This window comes from Cyrtonyx montezumae, unplaced genomic scaffold, assembly GCF_038088225.1.
Source record: "Cyrtonyx montezumae isolate F1298 unplaced genomic scaffold, pur_monq_1.0 scaffold_69, whole genome shotgun sequence".
In the NCBI taxonomy this organism is placed as follows: Eukaryota; Metazoa; Chordata; class Aves; order Galliformes; family Odontophoridae; genus Cyrtonyx; species Cyrtonyx montezumae.
This window is the reverse complement of record NW_027072077.1, coordinates 60,819-86,980: the sequence shown is the minus strand read 5'-3', so window position 1 is coordinate 86,980 and position 26,162 is coordinate 60,819. Positions and strand designations below refer to the sequence as shown.

At 66.2% G+C, this 26,162-nt stretch overlaps 4 protein-coding genes across 7 annotated transcripts in view; 3 read left to right on the top strand and 1 right to left on the bottom strand.

Annotated features, from left to right (window-relative positions):
* Positions 1-27: 27 nt before the first annotated feature.
* CUNH2orf81 (chromosome unknown C2orf81 homolog) lies at positions 28-1,776 on the top strand. The gene is made up of 4 exons (XM_065750247.1): positions 28-150; positions 269-490; positions 570-776; positions 962-1,776. Exons 1-4 carry the CDS (start codon positions 28-30, stop codon positions 1,769-1,771), a joined length of 1,362 nt encoding a protein of 453 aa, XP_065606319.1. The 3' UTR covers positions 1,772-1,776.
* A 1,214-nt stretch (positions 1,777-2,990) lies between these two features.
* LOC136057522 (retinol dehydrogenase 12-like) lies at positions 2,991-5,665 on the top strand. Its single transcript, XM_065750245.1, has 6 exons — positions 2,991-3,168; positions 4,052-4,291; positions 4,357-4,446; positions 4,515-4,703; positions 5,195-5,301; positions 5,392-5,665. Exons 1-6 carry the CDS (start codon positions 3,012-3,014, stop codon positions 5,578-5,580), a joined length of 972 nt encoding a protein of 323 aa, XP_065606317.1. The 5' UTR covers positions 2,991-3,011; the 3' UTR covers positions 5,581-5,665.
* Positions 5,606-7,683, bottom strand: LOC136057520 (uncharacterized). The gene is made up of 3 exons (XM_065750243.1): positions 7,480-7,683; positions 7,238-7,404; positions 5,606-6,957 (listed from the first exon to the last, which is right to left on the bottom strand). Exons 1-3 carry the CDS (start codon positions 7,628-7,630, stop codon positions 5,683-5,685), a joined length of 1,593 nt encoding a protein of 530 aa, XP_065606315.1. The 5' UTR covers positions 7,631-7,683; the 3' UTR covers positions 5,606-5,682.
* Positions 7,684-8,569: 886 nt separating this feature from the next.
* Positions 8,570-26,162, top strand: part of DCTN1 (dynactin subunit 1) — a 32,618-nt gene continuing 15,025 nt past the window's right edge. For 2 of the 4 annotated variants that reach the window (XM_065750238.1, XM_065750237.1), the window contains exons 1-5: positions 8,571-8,653; positions 10,411-10,546; positions 14,295-14,543; positions 15,662-15,740; positions 16,830-16,861. In XM_065750238.1, the coding sequence (XP_065606310.1) occupies positions 14,316-14,543; positions 15,662-15,740; positions 16,830-16,861 (339 nt within the window). In that variant the 5' untranslated portion in view covers positions 8,571-8,653; positions 10,411-10,546; positions 14,295-14,315. Of the gene's footprint in view, positions 8,654-10,410; positions 10,547-14,294; positions 14,544-15,661; positions 15,741-16,829; positions 16,862-18,727; positions 18,749-23,922; positions 23,941-26,162 lie in introns of those variants that run through there. The other 2 variants (XM_065750236.1, XM_065750239.1) reach the window with 2 other exon arrangements.

Below are 26,162 nucleotides of genomic sequence, written 5' to 3'. Positions count from 1 at the left end.
GCCCCGCTCCGCCGCTCCGCCGTAACCATGGAGACGGAGGCGCCGACTGATGACGTCACCGAGCGGCGCGCGCCAACGACGTCATCACAAAGCGCCGCGCTCCGGGAGCGACGTTGCCATGGAGACCGAACCGGCGCTCGGAGGGGAGCGGTGAGTGCTGCGGGAGGCGTGGAGGTCCCCAAAGGGTCTGCGGGCACCGAGGGACGTGGCGACGCCGGGAGGGCGCGGAACCGCGTCCCGCTGCCTCCAGCCCCGCGTCCCCGTGCAGGCCATGGCCTCCCGCGAGTGCACGGCCGTTCCCCGGCAGCGGGGGGATAAAATGCGGCCCCCCAGCGCCGCTCTCCCGGACGCGGTCCCCGGGCGGCTGAGCGAGGCTCAATGGCTGTCCGTGCTGGCGGCCGAGGAAGGGGACGACGACGTGGGGGACGCGGTGGCCGAGCTGCTGGGCGCCGTCGTGGAGCACTGCTTCCAGGCCGCGCTGGCCCGGCAGGTGGGCGGCGCGCCCGGTGTCCGCGTGGGGGCTGCGGGTGCCGAGCGGGAGTGACGGTGCCGACGTACGGTGCCCGCAGTGCGTGCCCTTCGCCGTGGAGCAGGCGCGGGCCGAGCTGCTGCAGGTGGCCGCGTGGCGCTTCCTGGCGCGGGACGAGGGCGACGCGGAGCTGGAGGCGGTGGGTGCGTGGCAGGAGGACGAGGAGCCCGTGCCGTGTGCCACCGACGCGTGGGCTGAGGGAGCGGTGCCCATCCTGAGAGTGTGTCCAACCCCGGGGCACAGAGAGGTGGGTTTCTGTTCTCCTCACATGTGGGGCTGGAATGGGGGAGTCTGGGGGTCCCTTTGAAGCCAGCTCCTCCCAACGGGATGCTGTAGCTCACCCCTGAGCAGCCCCGCTTTGCCCTTTCCCAGGCAGGCTGGGAGCTGTGCTCTGTGCCCCCAGCCCCACTGTTGTCCCTGTGCCCTGGCCAGGTCTCCAGCACTGACACGGATGCTGTCCCATCTGAGGCTGAGGGTGGCAATGTGCCAGCGCCTTCCCACTCACCGTTGGCACAGGGCGAGGTGCTCAGCGCTCCTCAGCCCTCGGAGGGAGCATTGGGCAGCTCCCCTGTGCCAGCCCTGCTGCCAGCCACACTCAGCCCCAGCACGGCACAGCCCCGGCACCTGCCTGGCACCAAGCACCCAGAGCCACAGGCGCGAGCAGAGGACGGTGATGCAGCAGAAGCTGACGGACACAGAGCGCCACAGCCTCCCTCCTGCAGCCACCTGGTGAAGATCGGAGCGTGGAGATCCCCGCGCAGTGCCGTGAGACGCAGCACCACCTCAGGCACCACTCAGCTGAGCGCTGCCACACGCTGGATCCAGCCCCAGGTGGAGGTGTTGGACACGGGCGCAGAGACCACGCGGCAACCACGTCCCCTCCGGCACCAGCGGCGGCCTCAGAGCTCCTCTGGGAAGCACATGGAGCCAGGCAGCTCGTGGTCCTCCCGAGGGCTGGAGGTTGTGGGGGCACCACGGCTCCTACCGCCCATCCTGGGGGCCTGGCAGCCCGGCAGCACCCTGTCCCCGGTGCTGGGCTCCTTGCTGGGCACCGTCCAGCTGGCACCTGGCGTCACCATCAGGCGTGGTGGCAGTGAGGGGCACAGACTGTGCCTCCCTATGCGCAGAGAGGATGAGGAGGAGGAGACGGGAGAGGCCAAGCGGGACCTGAGGCCGCTCCACCCCACGGTGCCTTTCCCCCCCATCGCAGTCAGCCAGGTCACGGGCAGTGGCACTTCTTGAATACAATAGAGGAACACCTCCTGGCTGTGGGTCTGAGTGCGGTGTGAGGTCAGAGCTCCCACTGTCCTGCCCCTGTCCTGGTGCACTGTGGTGCCTCCACTCCTTGCTGTGATTGTGGTGGATGCTGGCTACCGACCCCTGGCTTCTGACAGCCCCCGGGGGATTAAGGTGAAGGAGCTCTTGGAGTCTGTACACTGCATCAGTTTCAGTGGAAGCTCTGCAGAACAGATCTGCTGGGCGGGTTGGCCCTCCCACAGCCACAGCCACCCCTGCTCTGTGGTCTTGGAGGAAATCCGGGTGAGCTCTGAGCCTCTCAGCAACTGCAAGAGAAAAAAGAGAAGGGAGAGAATGAGATGGAGGGGCAGAGAGATCAGCGGTCCCGGACCCAGTGTCAGATCTGCTGCTGGGGGTGTTTGGTGCACGGGCTTGAGCGTGCCCCTATTTAGTGGCCCTGGTTCCTGGGCTTCTGGACCCTTCTCTCACCTCTATTCCAGGGGTGGCTGAGATCCAGGGGAAGACCAATCGCTTCCTGTGGCTTTCCTGTCCCTCAGGGCCCTGTTAGGGCTCACAGCAATCTCTTGGTGCTCATCTGCTACCCCGGTGCTGCTGGCTGAGGCCGCAACCGCAATGGGATATGGGCTCCTGTGCCACCAGGGCTTGCTGCTTGCTGCTGTGCGATGCAGTGCTGCATCTCAGGGCTGGTAAGCTTCTACCCAGCTGGCTGCGTGCTGCTGATGTGCTCTGTGCTGCTGCTGGGGCAGGAGATCACCGCTGGGGAAATGGAGGATGTACCTGGGGAAGAGGGGCAGCGCTGGCCGTGTGCAGGGCACAAAGTGTAGAGGCTGGATACCTCTCGAGGAGGAGCAGAAGAAACCATGGGAAGAGCCATGCGTGCGTCCCCAGGGTGGAGCTGCCATGGCTGGAATGGAGTGAGCCGCCCTGCACAGCCTCTCCAGCACGCTGCAGCCACAGGGGTGAGCAGCCCAGGGTGCCACCAGGGACGAGGCACGCGCAGCCTGCTCAGCCTGCTCTCCTGACTGAGCAGCCCCACTCCAGCACGTGTCCCGGGGCCGAGCTGCCGCCGCCTGACCCCACTGTGCTCCGGCAGCTGGTGGAGCTGCCAGGCACTGCTGCTGCGGGATCGGGAGTGAACTGCACTATACCACAGCCACAGGGCCGGGCCAACGTCCCCAGCTGGACTCTGTCCCCCGCCGCTCCTCGCTGCTCAGCTGCCACAGCCATGGAGCTGCCAAGCTTCTGCAGCCATCCGTTCTGGTTTGTGCTGGCATTGCTGCTGGGGATGCACCTCTGGGCCCGGAGGAGGTGTGCCTGGGACCCACGCAAATGTCCCACTGACCTGACCGGCAAGACAGTCATCGTCACCGGAGCCAACAGCGGTGAGAGGGCATCGGTGGCAGCCGAGGGCTGCAGGGCTGCGTGGGACCCCGGGGCATGGGGTGCTGCGCCGTGGGGCGGGCGGGCAGATGCAGGATGCGGGTGATGCATGAGACGGCGTGGGGCCGTGGGGCGGCTCGCAGGGCTGTGGGTTCCTGTTCTGCTGCCACTGGCTCTGCTCCAGAGGCACCGACAGCCCCTGGGCCGTGCGTGTTGTGCTTGCTGCTCTGCACCGATGGCCCCCGGGCCGTGCGTGTCGTGCTGCCCGTTCTGCTCACCGCTGCCTGTACGCTCAAGGAGTGGTGCTCACCAGAGCAGTGTGCTGGGTAACCCTAGCAGCAGCCCCACGCTCGGACTCTGCCCCCGCCAGGTTCATGACCGACATCCAAGGTCACTGTCCCCACGGCCATGCCTCCAGCGGCCCTGGCACTGCTGCAGCCCTGAGCTGTACCCTCAGCTTGGGGGGGAGCGGGCTTGCTGCTCCCACCCGTGTCTTTCATGTCGGGGTCCCCTGGTGCATGTGTCACCGCTTTGTGCTCGGGGTCAGAGTGGCCGCACGTGTTGTGGGGCCCATCACATCCCCACAGCCACAACAGCCCCGTGCTTCTGCGTGGGCTCTGGGGCATTGCCCTGACCTTGCACTCCAGGCACGAGCTGCCCACCCAGCTCCTTCCCACAGCCCACGGCAGCTCCGACCCCGTCCTGACCCCGTCCCCACACAGCACCGCGCTGCCTCACCTGACACCTCCAGCTCCTGGGCCGTGCTGCCCTCGGTTCAGCTCCTGGCAGTGCCAGCACAGGGACCCCGCTAGCACCCCGCACCGCCCCACCCGGGGGGCACAGACCCCATGGGCTCCAGGCGGGCACCTGCTCTGTACATCGCAGGGATCGGAAAGCACGTGGCCATGGACCTGGCCCGCAGGAACGCCCGCACCATCCTGGCGTGCCGGAGCCGGCAGCGCGGCCTGGCGGCCGTGCAGGAGATCCGGGCGGCCACCGGCAACCCCAAAGTGCTGCTGCGCCTGCTGGACACCTCCTCGCTGGCCTCGGTGCGCGCCTTCGCCGCGGACGTGCTGCGGGAGGAGCAGCGTCTGGACGTGCTGGTCAACAACGCCGGCCTCACCGGTACGTCCCGCATCCACCGCCACCGCCGCCGCACTGCGGCCCCGCGCACTGAGCGCCTCTTGCAGGGCTGCCCTTCGCCATCACGCCCGACGGGCTGGAGCGCACCTTCGCCACCAACTACCTGGGCCCGTTCCTGCTCACCAACCTGCTGCTGGGTGAGCCGGGGGCTGCGGGGTGAGCCGGGGGCTCCCAGGTCCCCCCGCTCATCCCCTGCCCCATGCAGATCTGATGAAGGCGTCGGCGCCCGCTCGTGTTGTCACCGTCTCGTCCTTCCGGCACAGCGCGGGCACCGCTGACACCCGTTACCTCACCGGGCAGGCACGGCCCTCTGGCTTCGATCCCATCTACAACAGCACCAAGCTGATGAACGTGCTCTTCAGCACCGAGCTGGCACGGCGCCTGCAGGGCACGGGTGGGTGATGCAGTGTGCCATGCCGTGCTGTGCTGGGCCTTGTCCTGCCACGCTGTGCCATGCCGTGCTGTGCTGTCCTTGTCCTGCCACGCTGTGCCATGCCGTGCTGTGCTGGGCCTTGTCCTGCCACGCTGTGCCATGCCGTGCTGTGCTGTCCTTGTCCTGCCACGCTGTGCCATGCCATGCTGTGCTGCAGTGTGCCATGCCATTGTACTGTGCCATGCCACATGCCATGCCATGCTGTACTGTGCCAGGCCATGCTGCAATGTGCTATGCCTTGTTGTGCCGTGCCATGCCATGCCATGCCATGTGCCATGCTGTGTGCTCAGGGGCGGCTGCATCCCCGCAGGAGCACTCTGGGGGGGGTCGGGGCCCTTCCTGCTGCCCTGGCCGGGTGCGGGGCCGTCCTGCTGCCTTCGCCTGCGGGACCCGGCTCGGCACGGGGAGGGCCGCCCGCTGCGGGACAGACAGTGACGGTGCCGCCGGGCCAGGGGTGACCGCCAACAGCGTGAACCCCGGCGTGGTGAGCACCGGCATCATGCGCAACCTCAGTTGGTCGTTGCGCGGCCTCTTCCTCCTCATCCGCCCCTTCATTAAGGTGAGCGCGGCCGCCTCCGGGGCCGTGGGGCGGGCGGGGGGCGGCGGGGACCCCGCTCAGTCCTTATTCCCCCCCCTCCCCCCCCGGCAGTCGGCGGAGCGGGGCGCCGTCAGCACCATTTACTGCGCCGTCTCGGAGGAGGTGTCGGACATCTCGGGGAAGTACTTCGGCAGCGACTGCAGCCTCACGCTGCCCTCGGCGGCCGCCCGCGACGCCGGGTTGGCCCGCAAGCTCTGGGAGGAGTCGGAGCGGCTGACGGGGCTGAGCCCGCAGCGCTGAGCCCTAAGGACGGGGAGGGGGGGGGGGGGACGGGGGCCGAGACCCCTCCCCGATCGGACTCGGGGCGGAGACGGTGTAAGTGCTTTATTAAAGGCGCGAGCATTACTCCCAGGCGATGTCCAGGTCCAGGCGCTGCTCGCGGGCGGCCCGCACGAAGCGGTCGTAGTCGCGGCGGTGCACGTCCCGGCAGCGGGACACGTCGAGGCGGCGGAGGCGGCCGTCGGAGGCCATCAGCAGCCGCACGGTGCGCTCGGACACGCGGCTCTCGACCAGCGAGAGCTCCTCCAGCTCCCGCAGCGGCGGCCCCGGGGCCGCCAGCACCGTCTCGAACACGGAGTCCAACGGGAGGGCGATGCCGAGCAGGCTGAGGCTCCGCAGCCGGGGACAGCGGCACAGCAGCGACGCCAACGTGGCGCGGAGCAGCAGCCCGTGCGGAGCCGGGACGGGGCCGGGCAGCGCCAGGGAGAAGCGCTGCAGGCGGAGCGCACCGCGGGGCAGCAGCTCCGTGTCCCAGCGCGACGGCTCCTCGGGCGGCTCCGGATCGGGGCGGACGCACGGCGGGGGCTGCAGCTCCGCGCAGAAGTCGCTCAGGTTGGGGCAGCGGCCGAGCAGCGCGCACAGGGCGAGCTCGTCCTCCAGCAGGAAGCCGTGCAGCACCAGGCCCTGCAGCCGCGAGCCCGCGCCGCGCACCAGCGGCAGCACGTCGCCCAGCGCCCGGCCCCGCGGCCCCGCGCACGACAGTTCCACTCGGGTCAGGCGCTCCCAGCGCGGCAGCGCTTCCCACGCGTCCGCGCCGCCGTCCTCCACGCACACGGTCACCTCCTCCACGTCGGGGCAGACGGCGCGGGCGGCCGCCAGCTCGGGCTCCCGCAGTTCCTCCAGGCGCCGCAGGGGCAGCGTGAGCGGAGCGTCCCCGCGCCGCCGCCGCAGCTCCCGCAGCGACGGGAAACCGTCGGCGTCTCCGGCGCCGTCCGACGGCCCCGAGTGCAGGAGGCCGAGCGCGGCCGGCACGTCGCCGTGCGCCAGCACCTCCAGGCGCGGCAGGGCCAGCAGCACGAAGGCCAGCGCCGACGGCATGCCGTCCCCATGCGGCTCCACGCCGTGTGCCAGGAGGACGCGCAGCGTCGGGCAGCAGAAGGTCCGTTCCGTCGGGTCGTAGGCCAAGTGCCGCAGCGCGCGCGGCGTCACCTTCCTGCAGCGGGACACGTCCAGCTCCCGCAGGCGGCGGCAGTGGGAGCCCACGGCCGCCAGCACCTGCACGTTGGCCTGCGTCTCCGCCAGCCCCAGGCGGCTCAGCCCGGGCAGCTCCTCTGCCAGGTCCACCAGCACGTCCGCCGACAGCCGGCTGCAGCCGTGCAGGTCCAGCGCGCTCAGGCTCTGCACGCACACACAGAGCCGTGATGGCAGGGCCTGGGGTGACCCACTGCTCCCCGAGACCCACGGCTGACCCACGGAGACCGCGGCACCCAGCCCACGTCCCCACTGCAGCACACGGCCCCGTGCCCAAGCAGCGCTGCGAGGGAAACACCGCTCCCCCTCGCCCCCTCCCTGATGCCCCACAGCAGTCACCGACCCCTGCGCTCAGCCCCGGCCCCACTGCACCCCCTGCCCACGGCCACAGCCCCACAGCTGCCCCATGCAGCCCAGCCCCACTCACCTTGCAGCGCACGGTGATGAGCTGCCCGATGGCGTTGCTGACCAGGCTGGGGCAGGGCCTCAGGCTCAGCTCCTGCAGGTGTGGCAGCAGCAGGAGGTGCAGCGCGGCACGCGACAGGCGGCGGCTCTCGCCCAGCAGCCGGATGAGGTCCTGCACCAGGCTGCCAGCTGCGGGGACACAGGTCAGCGAGCGGCACTGCTGCCCTTCCTCCTCCTCCTCCTCCTCCTCCCCCCATGGCTCACCCAGGTCATTGAAGGGGCCCATGACGAAGCGGAAGCTGTACTCGTCCAGGTAGTTGTCGCTGTAGTCCTTCACCCACAAGCTCTGCATGTGCTGCACCAAGCTCTGCAGGCAGAGGCTGCCCAGCGCCGGCACCGCCTTCCTCCGGGGCATCGGCTGCTGCGGGGAAACGCGTGGCTGAGGGCCGGGGCTCGTTTGGGTGCACTCAGGTGCTCCTGTGAAACCATGTAAGAGCACTCCCTCCCGCTGCGTGCTGCCTGCAGCGCTCCGCGGTACCGCGATCCGGGAGGATCCTCCGGAGCCGCCCCTGTGCACCTCCCGGAGCAGTTCCGCACGGCGGCTGCACACGGAGAGCCGCGAGTCCCAGGGCACGGCGCTGCCGTGCACACCCCCTCCTCGTCGGGGCCGATCAGCGGCGGGGACTGTTTTCAGTTGGGTGCGGTGATCTCTTTCCCAACCCCAACGACTCCGCGGCCGTCCCGGCAGCTCCGGGACGGGCGAGTGACGCCGGGCCCGACGGCTGTGCCCCACGGAGCCCTTCGCGGGCAGACCATCGGATGGGCGTGTGCGGGACCGGCCCCTGGCGGAGCCCACACGGTGCTGCGGGGCGAGGCGGTCACTTACCGGCTGCGCCCGTCCCGTCCCGCTTTCCCGCTTCCTCCTCCCGCCCGGCCCCACCCCCGTGGGGGCAGAACCCCGAGCCCGACCACGCCCCACCACCCGCTCCCGGGGAGCGCCCCACCGGCCGCACCCTGCCCCTCCCCTCCCCTCCCCTCCCCTCCCCTCCCCTCCCCTCCCCTCCCCTCCCCTCCCCTCCCCTCCCCTCCCCTCCCCTCCCCTCCCCTCCCCTCCCCTCCCCTGCCCTGCCCTGCCCTGCCCTGCCCTGCCCTCCCCTGCCCCGCCGTAGGGCACCCCCCGCCCGGCGGCGTCACGCCGCTCACTGCGCCTGCGCACAGCTGCCAGGTCCCTTCCGCCCTCCCCCCCCCCCTTCCCTCCCCAACCCAATCCCGGGCTGCCCACGGTCGCTCCGTACGCGTGGCCGCGCTGCCGGACTGGGCCGGACGTCAGGCGCGGCACGGGGCAGCCCGAGAGGGCCTCAGCGGGGGCTTCGCGGGCGGGCGGCGGCCGGCGGCCTCCAGAGCGGGGCCGGGCGCGGCGCGGGGCGGCGGCGCTGAGGTACGGGCGGGGGGGGAACGGCTCCGTCATTGGGCTCCGGGCCGCGGGGCGCTCCGGGGGCGGCCGCTCCGTCACTCAGCGATGATCTGACGTCGGCTGAGCCCGGGGAGGAGCGGCTGCCAGCCGGGAAGGCCGCGCTGCCATCCAGCGCCGCGGGGCGGCCCGGAACCCGGTGCGGTTCAACCGCACGGCCCCGCAGGCGGGGGAAGGGGGGGGAAGGGCCGCAGGTTGGGGCTGAGCCGCTCTGAGCGCTGAGGACCTGCGGGAGCTGGCGACCGCAGCGGGGCCCGGGCGGCACAGAAGGAGCGCGGTTCCCTGCGGAGGGATCCGCTCATCCCCGAGCGCGGCCGGCAGCGCTGGGAGCTGCTCGGCCCCTCCGCCCCGCCCCGGGGAGACCGCAGCTGGAGCACCCAGTGCGGGGCTGCCCAGTTCAGGGCGCACCGGGAACCGCCGGGAGAGCCCCGCGGAGCTGATGGGGGCCCGGAGCACCGCCCGATGGGGTCGGACGGAGAGCCCCGGGGCTGTGCACCTGCACGAGGGAAGGGGAGGGGGTGTGAGCGGCACTGGGAGGGGGCACGGCCCCGGCACAGAGCGATGGGGGTGCGGGGTCTCCTTCTTTCCTGGCAGTACCCACACCCGCGTGGACGCTGTGTGTGTGCGGCCGCTGCGGGGCTGGGTCCCTCTGAGCCCCCGGTGCGGTTCGGTGCCCTCCAGCAGGGAGGGCTGCCCGTCACGCAGGACGCCCTGCTGTGTTTTCCTTGCTTTAAGATGCTGCCAAGGTCTTTCCGCGTGACCTTGCATAGATTTCTCCCCCTCTGCTCTCTGTGCTGTCCGACCCGAGGCTGTGACCCACTTGCCAGGGATCCCTGCCAAATGCATGCGAGGTGCTCAGGAATTCCCCTGGGACCACGGGGGGCGGCGGAGGGAGGCTGTCAGCTGTTTATTCTCTGTTCCCGCTGCCCAAAGTAGAAGGGAGCTTCCGAGAGCTGCAGGCCCGGACGCTGCGCTCTCCCTCGGCAGGCTGTGCCGTGCCCACGCAGCGCGGAACAGAAGCAATTAACAGCAGTGGACCTCCGGCAGCGGATGGGGGAGGGGATGGGGGTGAGCACCGCGCACTGACCTGCCCCCGCCCGCCCCGCGGGGCTGCGCCGTCCTCTGCTGCCGCTGCGGGTGCCCCGCGGGGCGCTGCCGGCACATGGCTGCCGGTGCCGCTGGTTTGCTCTGAGCCGGAGCAAAGCCTCCTGCGTGCGGTGCAGAGCGCTGCGCGCCCGCTGTGCCCGCCGGCTTTGTTGCGGTGCTGCAGCCGTGCACGGCGCAGGCTCGCGGCGCTGCCTGCGGGGTCCTAGTGCCCGGGGGTGGGGGTGGGGGGCCACGTTCAGCCGGGCCGTGCTGGGAGCTGCACCGTGCCCCACCTCTGCTGGCTCGGTTTTTGGTGGGTGGGGGGTCCAGAATCCTCTTCCTGCTGCCTCCCCCTGCGGGACGCTGCTGCCAATGAGGACATGAATGAAGGCATTCAGCGTCCCGGCAGATTTTCTGTGTTACTGTGGCTGTAGGGGGCAGAGAAGCACGGCTGTCACTCTGCCAGCAGTGCTGGGGCAGGAGCTGCAGAGCAGAGCACCTCTGGGTCCTGCATCGGTCCCGGGGCACAAATGCGCCCATCCTGCGGGGCCAGGCCCCCCCCCCCCCAACCCAGCAGGGACCCTGGGGGGCAGCCCCTGTAACACGGAGCTCCTGAGACACTCCTCCCTCTTTTGCAGGTGGATGAAGGCTGCCAGCAGCGCAGCAAGGAGGACGCTGTGTTGTGAAGCATGCCCCGGGCTGGCCCGGCTCTGTGCGGGTGCTGACACGCTCCCCCGGAGGCGCAGCGCGGTCTGAGCCGGCTCTCAGCGCTGGGTACGTGTCTGCTGCCCCATAAATGCCCCATGAGGGCGCAGTGGGGATGTACGGGGGTGACCCCGGGGCTGCAGCCCCACGTGGACAGCAGAGCTTAGGGTGGGTCGGGACGTGGGGCGCTCCCTCGCAGGGCTGGGCTCTGCAGAGGTGGAACTCCAGATGTGCTTCATCCCACGGGCACTCCTCTTGTGTGCATCATCTGTTGCTTCTGGAGAGCGTTACGTGTGCTCGTGTAACGAAGCCATGGTGGGCGAATAAAAGCGCTGCCTGACGTCGGCTTCTGACCGAAGCTCAGTCCTCATCCAAAGTCCTCATCGTGAATGAGAGCAGAGAGTGGAGAGTGGTGCTGCTGCCCATTCGGTGAAGCAGCCCCCCACCCCACGAAGGCGCCGTCCTTGTGCTGTGTGCAGCGAGCACTGTGCACTGTGTGTACTCGCGGCCCTGTTTTTGAAGGCTGCTGCTTTTCTGTGCTTCCCCTGTGGATGTTGGAGGTATGAGTGTGGCAGAGCAGCGGTCCTCAGCCCTGAGCGCTGCCCTTGGTGTCACAGGGACCTTGGGTGGGGAAGGCCCTGGGGTCCCCCCACCCCCCATCTGTGGGGATGAGGATGGTTCAGTGGCGTTTCGCTGCTGGGTCCTGGCAGGGGCTGCATTCACTGGGCAGTGCTGATTCTTGCCCTGTTCTTGCCTGGAGCCGATGGAGCCGAGGGGGCAAGGAGATGCTGTTGGGTCTTTGTGACTTTCCCAGGAGTTTCCTGGGGTGCATTTCTGTGTGTGTGTGGAGGTAGTGCCTTCAGGAGGAGCACGCTCAGCTCAGGCGTGTGCACCGCGCGGGCATTGGGAAGGGGCTGCCAGGTTCTGGTTCCCTTGTGTGGCAGTGTCCCGTGGCCGTGGGGAGCTGCGCGTGGTGTGGGTCACTTAGAGCTGTAGGACGGCGCTGTGAGGGCTGGAGAAGACCCCACCCGCAGTGCTGCACCTCCGCGGTCCTGACCGCCCCCGGGGCCGTCCGTGCCCGACTGCTCCGCGGGCGGAGAGATGGTTCCGACGTGCAACCCGAGCCCCCCCGCTGCAGCGCGGGGCGTCCCCTGCAACCCCCGCCTCCATCGGTGCGCTTTGCCCGAGCGGCCGCGGTACATCGGAGCCGCGGTACATCGGAGCCCCGACCCCGCGCGTTCGGACTGAGGAGCGGGACGGGACGGGACGGGCGCGTGTGCTGCGGGGCGGCCCCGTGCGGCGGCGGCGGCGGCGGCAGCGTTAGGACCCAGCGTGCTGCGGTGCGGCGGTGCTGCGGTGCGGCGGCGGTGGGAGCGCGGCGGTGCAGCTCCGTCGGCTGTGCCGGATTCCTGCGGCCCCGCGTCGGAGCGCAGCGCACTGAGCCCCGATGGGATCGGCTGCGGCGTGAAGGGCCGCGCCGCGCCGCGCCGTGCCGTGCCGTGCCGTGCCGTGCCGTGCACGCCTCTTCCCAGATAATACAGCGGCAGAATAAAGGGCGGCGGCGGCGGCATGGCCCAGAGCAGGAGGCAGCCGCACGGCCGGGTAAGTTGGGGGAGGGAACTTAGGGCCCGCCGCGCCGCAGTGGGGGGGAGGCGTGCATTGCTGTGCTGCGGCGTGGGCCGCGCTGCCCGTGCTTTCCTGCCCACGGAGCACTGTGTCCCCGCGGTGTCCCCGAGGATGCGTTGGGCCGGTGCGGATCGCTGCATCCTTTGGGTTTCTGTGCCTCCTCCCGTGCTGCTCATGATTCAGGATAGAGCTCCGCGTGGCAGCGTCACCCAGCACAGCGATCCCGCCTTGTTTCCCTCCCCCCTGTGCCCACCCCCCCGTGCTGAGGTGCTGAGCCTGGCACGGGCAGTGCGGCCCTGGGCTGGGCCTGGCGGCGGGGCCTTCCCCCAGCACGGCCTGTGCTGCTGTGTCCCAGTTAGTGTGGTTATCTGCATGCCGGCCCCGTGCTGAGCACCCCAGGTCCTGCGTTGCTTTGAGGCTGAGAGTGCTTTAACCCCCGGCTGTGCCTCACGGTGGGAGCACAGCCTCCGTGTCCTGGCTGTGCTGGACCTTCAGCTCTGTGATGCTTTGAGGCGCAGTCGGCAGCGTCAGCACTGCGGGGCCACGTGAGTGCTGCAGACACGAGGGGAAAAGCCTCAGCGTGAGGAGCAGAGCCCCGGGATGTGCTGCTGGAGGGCTGAGCTCTCTTCCTCTGGGGGTGTTCATGGCCTCTTGAGCACTGTGGGTGCTTGGGGCTGTGCTGGAGGGCGCGACGTGCCACGCTGTGCCATGAGCTGTTGTTGTGTCGGCTGTGCTGGGAGCCCAGCGCTGGAGCTGACCCGGAGCACACACATGGCTCACACTGAGTCCCTTGGTGTGACGTCTGTTCTTCAGGGGCTGCTAATGAATGCCTGTTAAAACCGAGGGGACGGTTTGTAAATGCGTGCGGTCCTTTGAACGGAGTAAAAATGGAGAGGGGGTTCCCACGTTGTGCCACATCGCTCTGCTGCTGGAGCTGCCTCAACCCCATGGTCCCCCTCCTCTGCAGTCACAGCTGTAGGAGCTGTGGGAGACCTCTGGAGCACTCCCCAGTCCCACCCCCACAGCAGCTGCACACACAGTGTGCGGGTGGGTTTGGGTATCTCCAGGAAGGAGACCCTGCACCCCACATCACTCTGTGCTGAGGCTGTGCCCCCTCCCGGCGCAGCTGGGCTGTGGGGCAGGGCTCTGCCCAGATCGGGGCTGAGCTGTTGTGGGGAGGCACCAGGGACACAGAGGAGCTGTGAGGGGGCTATTGCCATCCCAGCTGCTGCTCTGCACCACTCAGCACCGTAGCTCTGAGGGTCTGATCTCTGGGGATCAGAAAACCATGGCACGATTGGGTTGGAAGGGACATTGAGAATCAGAGAAGCATAGAACCGTGGTTGAATTGGGCTGGGCTGGGCTGGGTTGGGTTGGAGGGGCCCCACAGCCCCATCCCTACCGTGGGATGGGTGCCCCCATGGCTCAGAGCCCATCTGTGGGCTTGGGCACCACCAGGAATGGGGCACCCGCAGCTCTGGGCTGTGCTGGGGCATCACCGAGAAGGATTTCTTCCTCACGTCTGAGCTGCACCTTGGTTAAAGTGGGGTGGGGTGGGAGAGCTGCCCTTCCCAAGGGGATGTGTGGTTTGTAGGGCGGCTCTCCCACCCCACCCCACGTTTGTAGGGTGGTTTGTGGCCTTCCCTGCGTGGCAGTGGTGCAGTGCTGCGCCTCATTCATGAAGGAAGCTGCTGGAAGCTGTGGACGTGGATGTTTGGAGGGGAGCACTACCTGAGGTGGCAGCTCTTGCTCAGCCTGCGAGGATTTCCATGCTGTTAAGAGGAGCAGGGGAGCCCCCAGTGCACGTCCTTCCCTCCACTGCACCACGTTGGTGAATATAAGTGACACTGAGGGTCTCGAGTGCTCAGACTGCACTCCTAACCCGTCACCTCCTCCGTGCTCTGACGGGGCCGCTCAGCGGTGTTAATAACCTGGGTAACGAGGCAGTGAGGCTTGCAGTGATGTCTGCTGCTGTGTCCCACCGTGCCTCCCCAGGGCTGAGCGCTGTGCTGTGTCCTGCTATGCCTGCCCAGGCAATGCTCCTGTTCCTGTAGGGGCAGCTGCAGTACAAGGAACGACATCCCAGCAGCTCGTGGGACCACCATGCTGTGCAGGGAGCGGGGCAGCGCCCACAGCCCTCCCCCTTTCCATCACCTGTGTGTAACATGCTGTGGTTTCCCTCTGCCCTCAGGCATCCAGCGCCGGCCCCAGGATGAGCACGGAAGCGAGCAGCAAGCCCCTGAAGGTGGGCTCCAGGGTGGAGGTCATCGGGAAGGGGCACCGTGGCACTGTGGCCTACGTCGGGGCCACCCTGTTTGCCACGGGCAAATGGGTCGGGGTCATCCTGGACGAAGCCAAGGGCAAGAACGACGGCACCGTGCAGGGCAGGAAGTACTTCACCTGCGAGGAGAACCACGGCATCTTCGTGCGGCAGTCGCAGGTACGCTCCATCACGGCCGAGCTGTGTGCTGGGGGAGGAGATGCCCGGCCTTCACTCCCAGCACGTGCACAGTGCTTTGAGTTGGAAGGGACCCGGAGGCCGTCAGGTCCCGATCCCTGCGATGAGGGGCACCTATGGCTCCATCAGTGCACAGAGCCCCATCCCCCAGCGTCAGGGGTCTGCAGGGATGCGACACCACCGCCTCTGGGAGATCTGTGCTCTCCACCGCAGTGTGAAACGCTGTTTCCTTACACCTGGTCTGAATCTGTTCCAGTTGGACACCGTTTCCTGCTGTCCTATCCCGCAGTCCCTGCTCCCAAGTCTGCCTCCTTCCTTCTCACGGCCCATTTGGGTATTGAAGGCCGCTCTCAGCTCTCCCTTCCAGCTGTGCCCCACACTTGGTTCACCCACAGACTGCTGGGGGTGCCCTGGATCCCACTCTCAGTGTCACAGTGAAGGTACTGGAAAGCACTGTTCCCAGTGCTGACCCCTGAGGGACTCCGCTGGCACCTTGAGCCCCTGGCCACCGCTCGTGGCAGTGTCCCCCATCAAGCGGTCCTCCTGGCGAGTCTGAATCTTCCCGTGGGGAGGATGCCCTGTGGGACTGTGCCTTGCTCAAGTACAGACAGATGACCTCAGTGGCACTTCAGCAGCCCCCACCCCTGCTGGCGTGGCTTGGTGGGACTGTGCCACTTCTCCCTGCCACCTCCTTCTGTCCTTGCACCTCAGCGTGGCTGCTGGGCTGCTCTGCTCTCAGTGCTGGCACGAGCTGCTCAGAGAGACTGTGTCTGCCCCGTGTCCAAACGTGTTCCAGGCCTGGTTGGGCGTGATCCTGGGCAGCCTGAGCTGCTGGTTGGCAGCCCAGCCACGGCGGGGTGCTCTCTAAGGTCCCTCCAACCTATGCCGTTCTGTGGTCCTCCCTTGTGCAGAGCTGATGCTGACAGCTCATGGTTCCCTGCATTGTCCTTTCCACCCTCCTGTGTGCGACCGCCTTCCTGCGTGCAGGGGAAGGTGTGCTGCTGGTGCTGGGGTTGTCCCTGCTGCTCATCCCCTGCGCCCGTTCCCTGAGCAGCTCCATGCCTCGGTTTTGGCTCTGATGGCTGTTAACCCTTTTCCAGATCCAGGTTTTTGAAGATGGAGCTGACACGACGTCCCCGGAGACCCCGGAGTCGGCCGCGCTGAAGGTCCCCAAGCGAGGTACGGTGCGTCCTGGCCTCGCTGAGCCCGGGGATGGGGTGGGGAGCTCCGTGTGCTGCGCTCCCTTGAGCCTGCCTCCCCCTGGCAGTGCAGTGCTGGTGCCTCAGGGTCTGCTGCTTTTCCCTCTGGGTCCACTTCCCTCCCTCTGAGCCTCTGTTTTTGTTGAGCCATCGTTTGGTGCTGCATTTCGGGATCCTGGAAGAGAGCTCTGAGGGTTTCCCATCCTGGACAGCACCTGCTGAGCTGCGAGGTTCTGCCTGTGGGTGTCAGTTAGATGTGTACCGAGTCCGAGTGGTGCCGCTTCCTTTTTCTTCCCCTCTCATGGCAATGGAAACTGGGATTTCCTTTTGCTTAACCACCATTCATCTGCATCACAGAACCGTTAGTGCTGGAGAAGCCCTCCAAGATCCCCACCCTGCAGTGCCCACTGAGCACGTCCCCCAGTGCCACATCTCCGCAGTCCTGGGGCTCTTCCCAGGACGGTGACCCCCCACTCCCCCCTCTTTCTGAGCATAAATTGCTGCTAACGTTGAACCCGGGCGCCGCAGTGCGGTGTGGAGCTGTTACTGGACGTGCCCAGTGGCGGAAAATGGATGTGTTAACACCCGTACCATCTTTTCACTCTTCCTGGCACCACACTTACCAGCTCCAGGGGTAGGAATCTGTCTGTAGGAATTGGTTGTGGCTGTGTTGCTCTGCTGGGAGGAGCTGCTGGCCTGGCTCGCAGCTGTGGGGAGCGTGCTGCTGGACGTGGGGAGCGTTCCCGTGGGGCTCATCCCGCAGCCCAGAGGTTGATGTGCTGCTCTGGGATGCTGTGTGCTCCCCCCAGAGGATGTGCTGTGGGACCTGATGCTCCCTGAGCTGTGTGGGAACGGTGTATTTTCCCCCAGATGGCATCTGCAGCTCTCGTGGGAGTCCCTGCTCCTCTGCGCCTGTGCCCCATGGCAGCCCCATTTCTGCTTTGATTGTGCAGGGTTCCATGCTCTCTGCTTCAGCGTGGCACGAACACACGGTGGCTCCTCATGCCCACAGCTCAGCCCAGCTCCCTTGGGCCGATCCTGATGCTTTGGTTTCTCTTTCCCTTTGCAGATTCCATGGACGCCACTAAAGGCAGCAAACTGGTGAGTGCTGACCCCACACTGCGAGCTCTGCAGCACGGGGCAGAGGGAGAGGACGACCTGCACGCTGCTTTCACTTTTCCGTAGCTTCCATTGCCTCTCTGGGAACTGCAGCCCTGGCAGGAGGAGCGCGCGGAGATGTGTGCTGGGAGGGCAGGGCTGTTCCAGCCTCTCTTATTTGGCCCTTTTCAGCTCCGTGCTCCGTAGCGAGAACGGCAGTGGTGAAGTGCCCTTCTCCTCGTGCCTCCGGGAGGCACGGCTCCAGAAAAAGTGATTTTCTGGTTAATGATGAGAAACCAGTAAGTGGCAGAGCAGCAGCTTCCCAGCTGTCTGCACTACGCCCGTTGGCCCGAGCTCAGCACTGCAGCACACGCACACTGCCTGTGCTCCTTGAGCAGCAGACTCAGAAACGGCCAGCCCTGCAGGAGGAGCATCCCCCTCGGGGTGTGTGACAGCAGCTTCTCTGCGTCCCATGGGGTCAGCCACTGCAGCCCTACCCCCTCTGTGTCCCCCACCCAGGATGTGTGCTATCTCGGTCCCTGGTTTCATTGTGCTGGGGTTAACACGGCTGTGGTGGCACGGGGGGGTGGGGTTGGGAGGGAGCAGTGCCACGCTGCCCAGAACAGTGGCAGAAGAGGAGTTGTGAAGCGCTGGGAGGGACATCCTCCATCCATCCCAGGACATTGGTAATAGTAGGCAGAGGTAGTGTCTGTGAAGAGGGAGCAGTCTTAGTGTCCACGAAGTGCTGAGATAGCGATGGTTGCTGAAGTCCTTTGCAGTGCTCACACTGGGTGCTTTCAGTGGCATTCCTGGAGCGCAGCTGCTTTACCCCATCGCCCTTCGTGCCCCACTTCCCACAGCAGCTCTGGTTCCCAGTGGCACGAAGCCCTGCCCAGCACCTCCCTGCTGCCCTGAGCAGTGCCTCGGTGCCCCAGGGGTGGTCTGTGTTTGTGCATCCTGGGCTGGGGGGACCCGTAAGGACCATCGGTCCAGCTCCTGGCTCCGGCAGCACCACTGTGCCTGAGAGCATTGTCCCAATGCTTCTTGAGCTCTGGCAATGGATCCCCGCTGAGTTCCTGTAGAGAGGTGCAGTGCAGGAGCCCCGCGGACTCGGGGACTCCTCTGCAGGAGAGAAGTTCCCTCGTGGTGTCAGGGTCGGGGCCGCACGGTGCAGGATGTGGGATTTGCTGGGGAAGAGCTGCCAGCCCTCCTGGATCACCGTCCTGGCAGTTCCTGAATGCAGAGCTCGGTGCTGCTTCAGCCACCGTTTCTGGTTGGGGTGGAAAGCAGTTCAGGTTGCCTCCTTCTGCTGGAGGAAGCACGGCCCTGCTCCTTGCTGCGGGTGTTCCAGAATTGCCCGTAAGGAATTAGCTCCGTCCTAATGGGAGCGCCTCGAGCTGCTCTGCAGAGGAGAGCACTTGTTACTGCCTGATGACAACGTCCATCCCTGCAGTTCTCTGCTATGGGGCCTGGAGAGCGAGGGTGTGGGGGGCTGCACCCCGGGTCTGTGTGTGCTGGGATGCTGGGACCCCTGTCCCTGCTGGCACGGTGCCGGGGGCTGCTGCGGTGCGCTCCTTCAGCGCGCCCTGACCCCGAGCTGCGTTGCCCACTCTGGAAGCTGAGTCCGTGGCACCGACGCACCCTGAGGGCTTGAAAGCACACTGCACTGCCTGCGTCCCTCTGTTAAACCTCCGTACGTTTGCTTAAACCCATCTGAGTGCACTGTGCTGGGTACGCGTGGCTCTGCGGCCCGGGGCGTGCACACCTCGCTGTGCCATCAGCTGGTGGTGGCTGAGCAGAGCTGCCCTCAGCGCCGCTGCCCAACGCAGGCAGCTCTAACTCTCACCCTTTTATTTCCTCCTCATGCAGCGTGGAGCCAAACCCAAAAAGGTGGTGCGTTTTTGACAGTCTGTGTGTTCCGTCCCGGCCGCATGCATCGCCGCGGGTGCACCCCAGCCCCTCCCACTCCATCTCCAGCTGCATGTCCACTCATTGCATGCACCCCCAGCCCACGCCTGCAGCTCGCTGCTGTCCCGGCTGCAGGCCCGGGGGTGGGGAGCCAAGTTCTTGGCTCTGAGCACAGCGGGAGGACTCGGGGCTGCTCCGTTCGTGGCAGTGGGCTCTGAGCTCTGGGCACGGGGCTTTCAGGGTGGGTTTGGTGCTGTGGGGCCGCACTGTGCCTTGGTGGGTCGGTCGGTGTGTAGCACTTCTCTGGGCCGTACTCCATAACGTTGGGACGGGAGCGTGCAGCAAAGGAGCGTGCTGTGCTGCCCCTGGGGACAGCTGTGTGTGCTGCTGCCCTCCTCCTGGGGCTGCGACTTCTCCAAGGTAAGGACCCCACACAGCCCACCCGTGTGCAACGCACACTGCACAACCTGTGCTACCACTCACTGCTGGGATCAGCTGAAGCTGCGTGGGGTGAGCGAGGGAAGGGCCGCGTCCTATGGGCAGGGGGTGATGGTTCCCTGCAGGCTGCTTAGGGGCTGGTTTGTGTGCCGTGGGAGGAGGAAGAGGAGCTGTAGGTTTGTCTGCTATGGGAGGAGGAAGAGGAGCCCGTTCCTGAGAGCCGGGGTGGGCACAGGAACCATACCTGCGTGGTCCTCTGCCCGACGGTGGTGTCCGCTGCTCCTTCCCGGCTTCCAGCAGCTTCCATTCCACGTTGGGGCAGGAAGATCTGAGCGGCAGCAGTTGTGCTCTGTCAGGGACCCGTGGCTGAGCAGTGCGTGCATTCTGGCACGGCGTGCTCGCTGTGCCTGCGGTCCCAGTTGTTGCTGTGCTGCTTTGCGCACAGCTGTGCTCACGCAGCTGCTCGTGCCTCCGTTGCTGGGGAGAGCTGCTCCGTTTGGGTGCTGTGTTTCTTTCCCTTCCAGCCCCCCGTCCCGTGGGCTGTGGGGCAGTTGGGCGGCCTGCAGGTTATGCTGCTTTGTCGCAGCAGCAGTGTGCCCAGAGCTGTGCTGAGCTGTGCCCAGAGCTGTGCTGAGCCCTTCCCCCTGGAGGAAGGAAGCTGCAGGCAGAGCTCAGCGATGTGGGAATCGTGGTCTGCTTGGCACGGCCACGAGGAAGCAGCATTATTAGCAGGTAAATCCTCATCCGTGAGATTGAGGTAGCTCTGCATGTTAAATACGGACTTAATCGCATTACAGGCTGCTGCTCGCTGCCTTCCTGTGCCAGATGGTCCCTGCTCCCCGAGCCACGTCCCTCTCCTCGCACCCTTGGCCTTTGGTTGCTGTCCCAGAGCCTCGATGTAGTGCTCGTTAGGAGCAGATGCCGCTGAGCTCCTGCTGCTGTGGCCCTGCAGCTGATGGTGCAGCCCCGGCACTGACACGCAGCACGGCTCGGTCGTGTGCTGTGGCACCAGCACGATGCCAGCCCTGCAGGGCTGTGGCCGTGGGGCAGCCCCACGCTGTGGGGGGGCCTGCTCTGGCTCTGAGCATCACCCAGGCCTGGTTGTGGGGCTGCAGCCCGCAGTGCTGCTGTGGGGAAGGCACTCAGGGCTGCAGGAGGGGCCGGGCAGGGAGGTGTGAAGGAGTGCAAAGTGCGGTGGTCGTGTTTTGCTCAGGGGCTCTGAGCAGAGCTGGGCACTGCCCGTTGGTCCTTATCCCGTGGGTTGGCATTGTTCCTGCCCCGGGGCGTCCCCGCTGCTTGCACCTTACAGCTGGAGCTGTGTGCTAAGTGTTTCGTTTAGAGCACTATGGATCTGTAATGAGCACAGCTTCATCCCCTCCCCCCCCCCCCCGTGTGCTCCGTGTGACCCTCCTGCACCCCCGGCTCGGTGCAGGGGCAGCAGATGGGCTGTTCAGCTCCCTGAGGGCACGGGGCCGTGCCTCCAGATGGCTCCTGTGAAAGAAGGGGGGCCAGCTCAGGCCCTGTTAATCTTCTAAAGGAAGGAGAGATCTGATTATCTCGCAGAGCGTGCCTCACGTCTGAGCTGCCCACACCGTGTCCTGCAGAAGCAGCACAGAGTCACAGAGACCACAGGGGCTGAGAGGGTCCTCTGGAGCCCCCCCAGTCCGTTCCCCACAGCAGCCGCACACACGCAGCGTCCACGTGGGTTTGGGTACCTCCAGGAAGGAGACCCCACACCCCCTGTTGCTCTGTGCCAGGGCCGTGTCCCCTTGCTCTTGCACCTTGCTCCTTGCCCTCAGCATGGTACCTCCAGCACTGGGCCGTGCACTGAGCTCTGTGCTGCTGCAGCGCTGCAGGAAGGCCAGAGTGCAGAGTGCAGGTGCTGTGAGCACAGCTTAGCCCCGTGCTCAGGCCGTGCTTGCTCCTGGCCCCAGATAAGATGCAGCGATCTGATTATCTGTGGTGGTGCTCTGAGTCCCTGCTGAGCTGTGCAGCTCCTGTGAATCACTTCTCGGTGTCACTGCGTGTTTTAAAGGGCAGTCAGAAGCATCCGGCATCGGACTTCGGTTGTGACATTGCATTTTCCCATCTCCTCCTCGGCGCTCTGGGAGGAGTGGCCAGCTCTGTGCCAGAGGAAGAGCACACACACATTGTGGGTTTGGGATGCTGAGTGTGTTAGGAAGGGGTTGGTTTGCAGGAGCAGCTGCTGCCGACCCCACTCAGTGCCGTGTCCTTAACTCCCACCCCGATGCCTTTAGCACTGCAGGTGCACACGGGCTGCTTTTGTCTGAGGGCTGCACACAGCACTAGTTGGAGTGCTGGAGCACGGAGGTTTGGGCAGAGCGGGGATGTGGCCTGGAGCTCAGCGAGGTTCCCCTGAGCTGAGTGCTGGGGGCTGAACCCGGCTTGGGGATGAGCACATCTGATGTGGGGAGGTCACAGCTGTGCCCACGCCCCGTGCACTTTGGTGGCTGGGGCTGGGGGCAGAGAGCCGTGTGTGAGCCATGGTGGGGGGCTGCAGCCAGGAGACATGTGGTCATAGCCAGGAGAGGGGCAACCACAGCCAGGAAGGGGAAGAATGCGGCCAGGAGAGGGGTGATCACAGCTGGAAGAGGGGAGAAGGCAGCTGGGAGAGGGGCAGCCACTGTCAGGAGAGGGACAGTGGCAGCCAGGAAAGGGGAGACTGCAGCCAGGAGGAAGGCAGAGGGCTGACACTGATGCACTCTGCTTCAAAGCCCCAAACCATGAGTTGGACACCTCTGTGGGTGCTCAGGGATCCACTGCTGGATAGACCACGAGGAGATTGGGGAGGGGGGGGTGAGGAGAGGAGGATCTGTCCATCTGCCTGCCGTGCTGAGGCTACGTGTGCTGCTGAAGCTCTTTTCAGTGGATTGTGGAACTCCTTATGGGATATCCACATTTTCACTTGTTAAAAAAACCCCACAACAACCCAATATGAACAGGTCAGCAAAAAACCCCAACACAACAAGACCTGAAGGAGAAACCGAAGGCCTGGACTGGCACCAGCACCGGGCTGGAGCCCACCGTGACAAGGGGGGTCCTGCACAGTGCCTTCACCCCAGGGGATGGAGGTTCCTGTAGGGCCTGGACAGCGTTGTCCCATGATGGAGAAGATGATCACTATGGTTCTTCCTGACCCTGATGGTTCTGAGATCCAAATGGGGCTGTGCTGGTCTCCAGCTGCCGGGAGGTGTCCCCTCTCTCTGTGGGGTGGCACATGGCTGTCCCCTCTCTCTGTGGGGTGGCACGCAGCAGTGCTGGCACCTGGGGAGCAGAGCAGCCCCAAGGGCAGTACGGGGTGGGGTGAGAGACGCTGGCGTGATCCCATCCCTGAGCAGCTCAGATGTGTAATGTGAGCCAAGCTCCATCCCATGGGGGCATTGGTTGGGCCGTGTAAGCAGAGCTCGGTGCGCTGAGTGCTTTTAAGCCACCCCGAGGGCTCGGGTGGAGGCAGATGATGAGGATGTGGGATGGAGGCAGATGATGATGTGGGCTGACCAGCGGTGATTCAGCGTTCAGATGGGCAGTGTGCGGTGCTGGTGCCGCTCGGGGCTGACAGAAGAGGGTCAGCTCCCAGGGCTTGTTTTGTGGTAAAGCAGCCTGAAATGTGTGCAGGCTTTTGGTGCACGTCCTGGCTAATTCGTAGCACAGGCTGTCGCTGTGGCTCCGGGGGTCCCGGATGCTGCACTGTGGAAAGTAGTGCTGCAGGGCTTGGAATGGCTGAGTTGGAAAGGTCCTTAAAGGTCACAGAAGCGTGGAATGGGGGGGTGGGAGAGGTCCTGAAAGATCACCGAACCGTAGGATGTTTGGGTGGGGGAGGTCCTTAAAATCACAGAAGCATGGAATGGTCGGGTTGAAGATGTCCTTGAAGATCACAGAAGCATGGAATGGTTGAGTTGGAGGGGTCCTTAAAGATCACAGAACCATAGGATGGTTGAGTTGGAGAGGTCCTTCAAGATCATAGAAGCACAGAATGGTTGTGTTTGTAAGAGGTCCTTCAAGATCACAGAGCCGTGGGGTGGGTGGGGTGGGAGGGTCCTTAGAGCCCATCATCCCGTGCCTGCGGGGCCGTCCCCACCGCTCCCATCGGTCCCGCAGCGCTGCGGGCTCTCGTAGGGACGCGCGGGGTGCTTTTAGGGTCAGAAAGGACTCATTGCGTTCAAACCTCTGTGCCCCGGCACCATGGACAGAGCACGCGTTCCCACTCGGAGCGCAGGGCCGCGGTAGGGGCCGGGGGGGGGGGGGGGGGGGCAGGTGCCTTTGGGTGCTGGAAACGCTGCCACGGGGGGAGCGGGGCCGGGGGGGTCCACATGAGCTCCCCTCCATGGCCGGCTCAGCAGCGCTGGGAGCCGCGGGGAGCGGCGGTTTGCCGCTGTGGGAGGGGGAGATGCCGGGGACGGTGTGGGGCCGCGGTTTGTCCCGGTGTGCTGGTTTTGGGGGGGGGGGGGGAGCCGCGTGTTGGTGCGGGGAGCGGTGCGGATCCGCTCCGGGTCGGTCCGTCCGTGCGGCGGCTGCGGAGCATCGCGGGGCGGGGCGGGGCGGGGCGGCCCCGCGCTGATGTCACGCGGCGGCGGAGGGGCGCGGGGCGGCGGACGGGCGCGGGGCTCCGGCGGCTGCGGGCGGCGGCGAGCGCGGCCATTTGCAAGCGGCGGGCGCTAACGGCTCCGTGTCCCTTCTCTCCCGCCGCCATGAGGCAGGCCCCGGCCGCACGCAAGGTACAGCCGCGCCCTTCCCCGCATGCGGGGCTCCAAACCGCGGGGGGTGGGGGGGGGGGGGGGGCTCGGCCGTGCTGCGCCCCGCGGGCTGCATGCTGCGGGGGGCGGGGGCTGCGCGGGGCTGTGCCGCTCCGTGCTCCGGCGCTGTCCTGAGTGCTTATTTTTAGCATGAGCACGATGTCGCTGATCGCGTTAAGGAGAAATCTGGGGGGATCCTCGGGGTGGGTTTTTTTTTTTTTTTTTTTTTTTTCTTTCCTGATTTGAAGAAGTGGAGATAGAAATTAAACCGAAGGCCTCTGCTGCATCGGCGAGGGGACCGTGCAGCTCTCATGCATCGCGTTACAGCTGAGGAGCTTTGATTTATGGGTGTGCTACCTTCAACTCGCCAGATAGACTCAGTGCCCTGCTCTGCTCTGCTCTGCCCGGCCCTGCAGCGCTGCCCACAGCAGCTCCGTGTAACCACCTCCGCAGGAGCGCTCCCCACACACGAGCCGCGCCGTACCGCAGTGCCCGGGGAGCAGTGGGGCTCAGCAGCCCCATGGCTCGGTCCCGTGCTGCTCCTGGCCAGGTCCTGGCCTTCATCTTGCCGCTTTCTCTGTGCATGATGGCTCCTGCTTGTGCTCGGTCCGGCTGTTGGGAACTGCTGTGATGTCACCCGATGTGACCCCGGGAGCGCCGTGGAGCTGGGGGTGCCCGTGGGGCGGTGGTGCCACGGTTTGGGGGGCACACACAGCAGGAAATCCCGGCTGTGACCCATAGAGCAGCTCCTGGCAGCGCTGGAGCTGCACCGGCCCGGTCTGACACAGCTCACGCAGTGAGCAGTGAGATAGGGACGGCCGCCGTGGGCCGGAGCGCGGCACAGTGGGGTCCGGGAGGCCGCAGTTTGTGCTGAGCTATGGCAGCCCTGGAGTCAGGGGGAGGCTGCAGTGCAGGGCGGCCCCGCTTCAGCACTGCCTCGAGTGGGCATCTGCATGCTGCCCGCCTGCACTTCCTTGCACGGGAAGGGGGAGGAGAGCTGTGCCAGCTGAACGCGGTGGCTGGGAAGGAGGAGTCGGCTCACGAGCTCAGTGGGGACCACAGATGGTGAAGTGCTGCTGGAAACCACCCCCCGCTTCCCCCCGAGGAGGGGTGGGGGCATCACAGGGCAGTCCCTGCGGTGCTTCTGCTGGGGGAGGTGAGGCCGTGCAGATGTGAGCAGCAGGGGCCCACAGCTTCCCCCGCCACGGAGCGCTCTCCCAGCCTGGCAGCTCAGCTCTTCATGGTGGCATGGCAGTGCATGGGGCGAAGCCACCTTCCACGTTACACCAGGCCGTGCTGGGAGAGGAGGCAGGAAACCTCGTTCCACGTGGCCGCCTGACGAAGAACGTCACCGAGAGGTGTCCGTGCTCAGCAGCGTTCGCTTCGCACCGCAGGAGTTACAGAAGCAGAGAGGTTTCAGTTGGAGGGCACTTTCTGAGGCTGTTCGTCCTCACAGAGCGCAGGGACACCCAGAGCCCACAGCCAGGCTGTCTGCTGGGGTGGGGCAGGGGCCGCTCCGTTGGGGACCACCGAGACCCTGTGGAGATGTTCCCTGGGGAATCCTGTGGTCCCTCTGTTTGGTCTTTATGCAGTGGGACTGCAGGTAGCAGGGCTGCAGGTACCATGGCTGCGGGCAGCAGGGACACAGGTAGCAGGGCTGGAGGTTGCAGGTCTGTGTGCAGCCTAGCTGTGTGCAGCAGGACTTCCCGGACTGAAGTGCTCCAGCAGACCGAGCGCTGCTGCTCTGCAGCCCTGAGGCGTGGAGCTCTCCTGCCCCCATTGCGTGTTCCCAGCTGCCTTTGCAGAGCAGGAGATGTTCAGGGAGATGCACTCTGAGTGAGGAGTGAGAGGAGTGGGGTTCAGCCTCAAAGTAACGGTGGGAGGCAGCTGGTGTGGCTCCCACTGCTGGCTCAGGTCGGGTCGGTGCTGCAGAGCCGGACATCCCCGGAGCGGGGCCGTCCCTGACCCCGTTGTGCATGGGGTGGCCGCAGGGTCCCCCCGGGGCATGTGGTGCCCCTCAGGACACGCTGGGCTCTGCACTGGGGCCCTGCCCTGCGCGTGTGGACATCAGGAACCGAGGAGGAGGCACAGAGGTGTCAGATGGAGGCGTCAGGAGACGCCGTCCCTGCGAGCTCTGCGTGTGCGTGTCCAGGAGTGCAGCACCCAGCGCCGGCGCCCACGGCCACGCACTAATCGCTGCCATC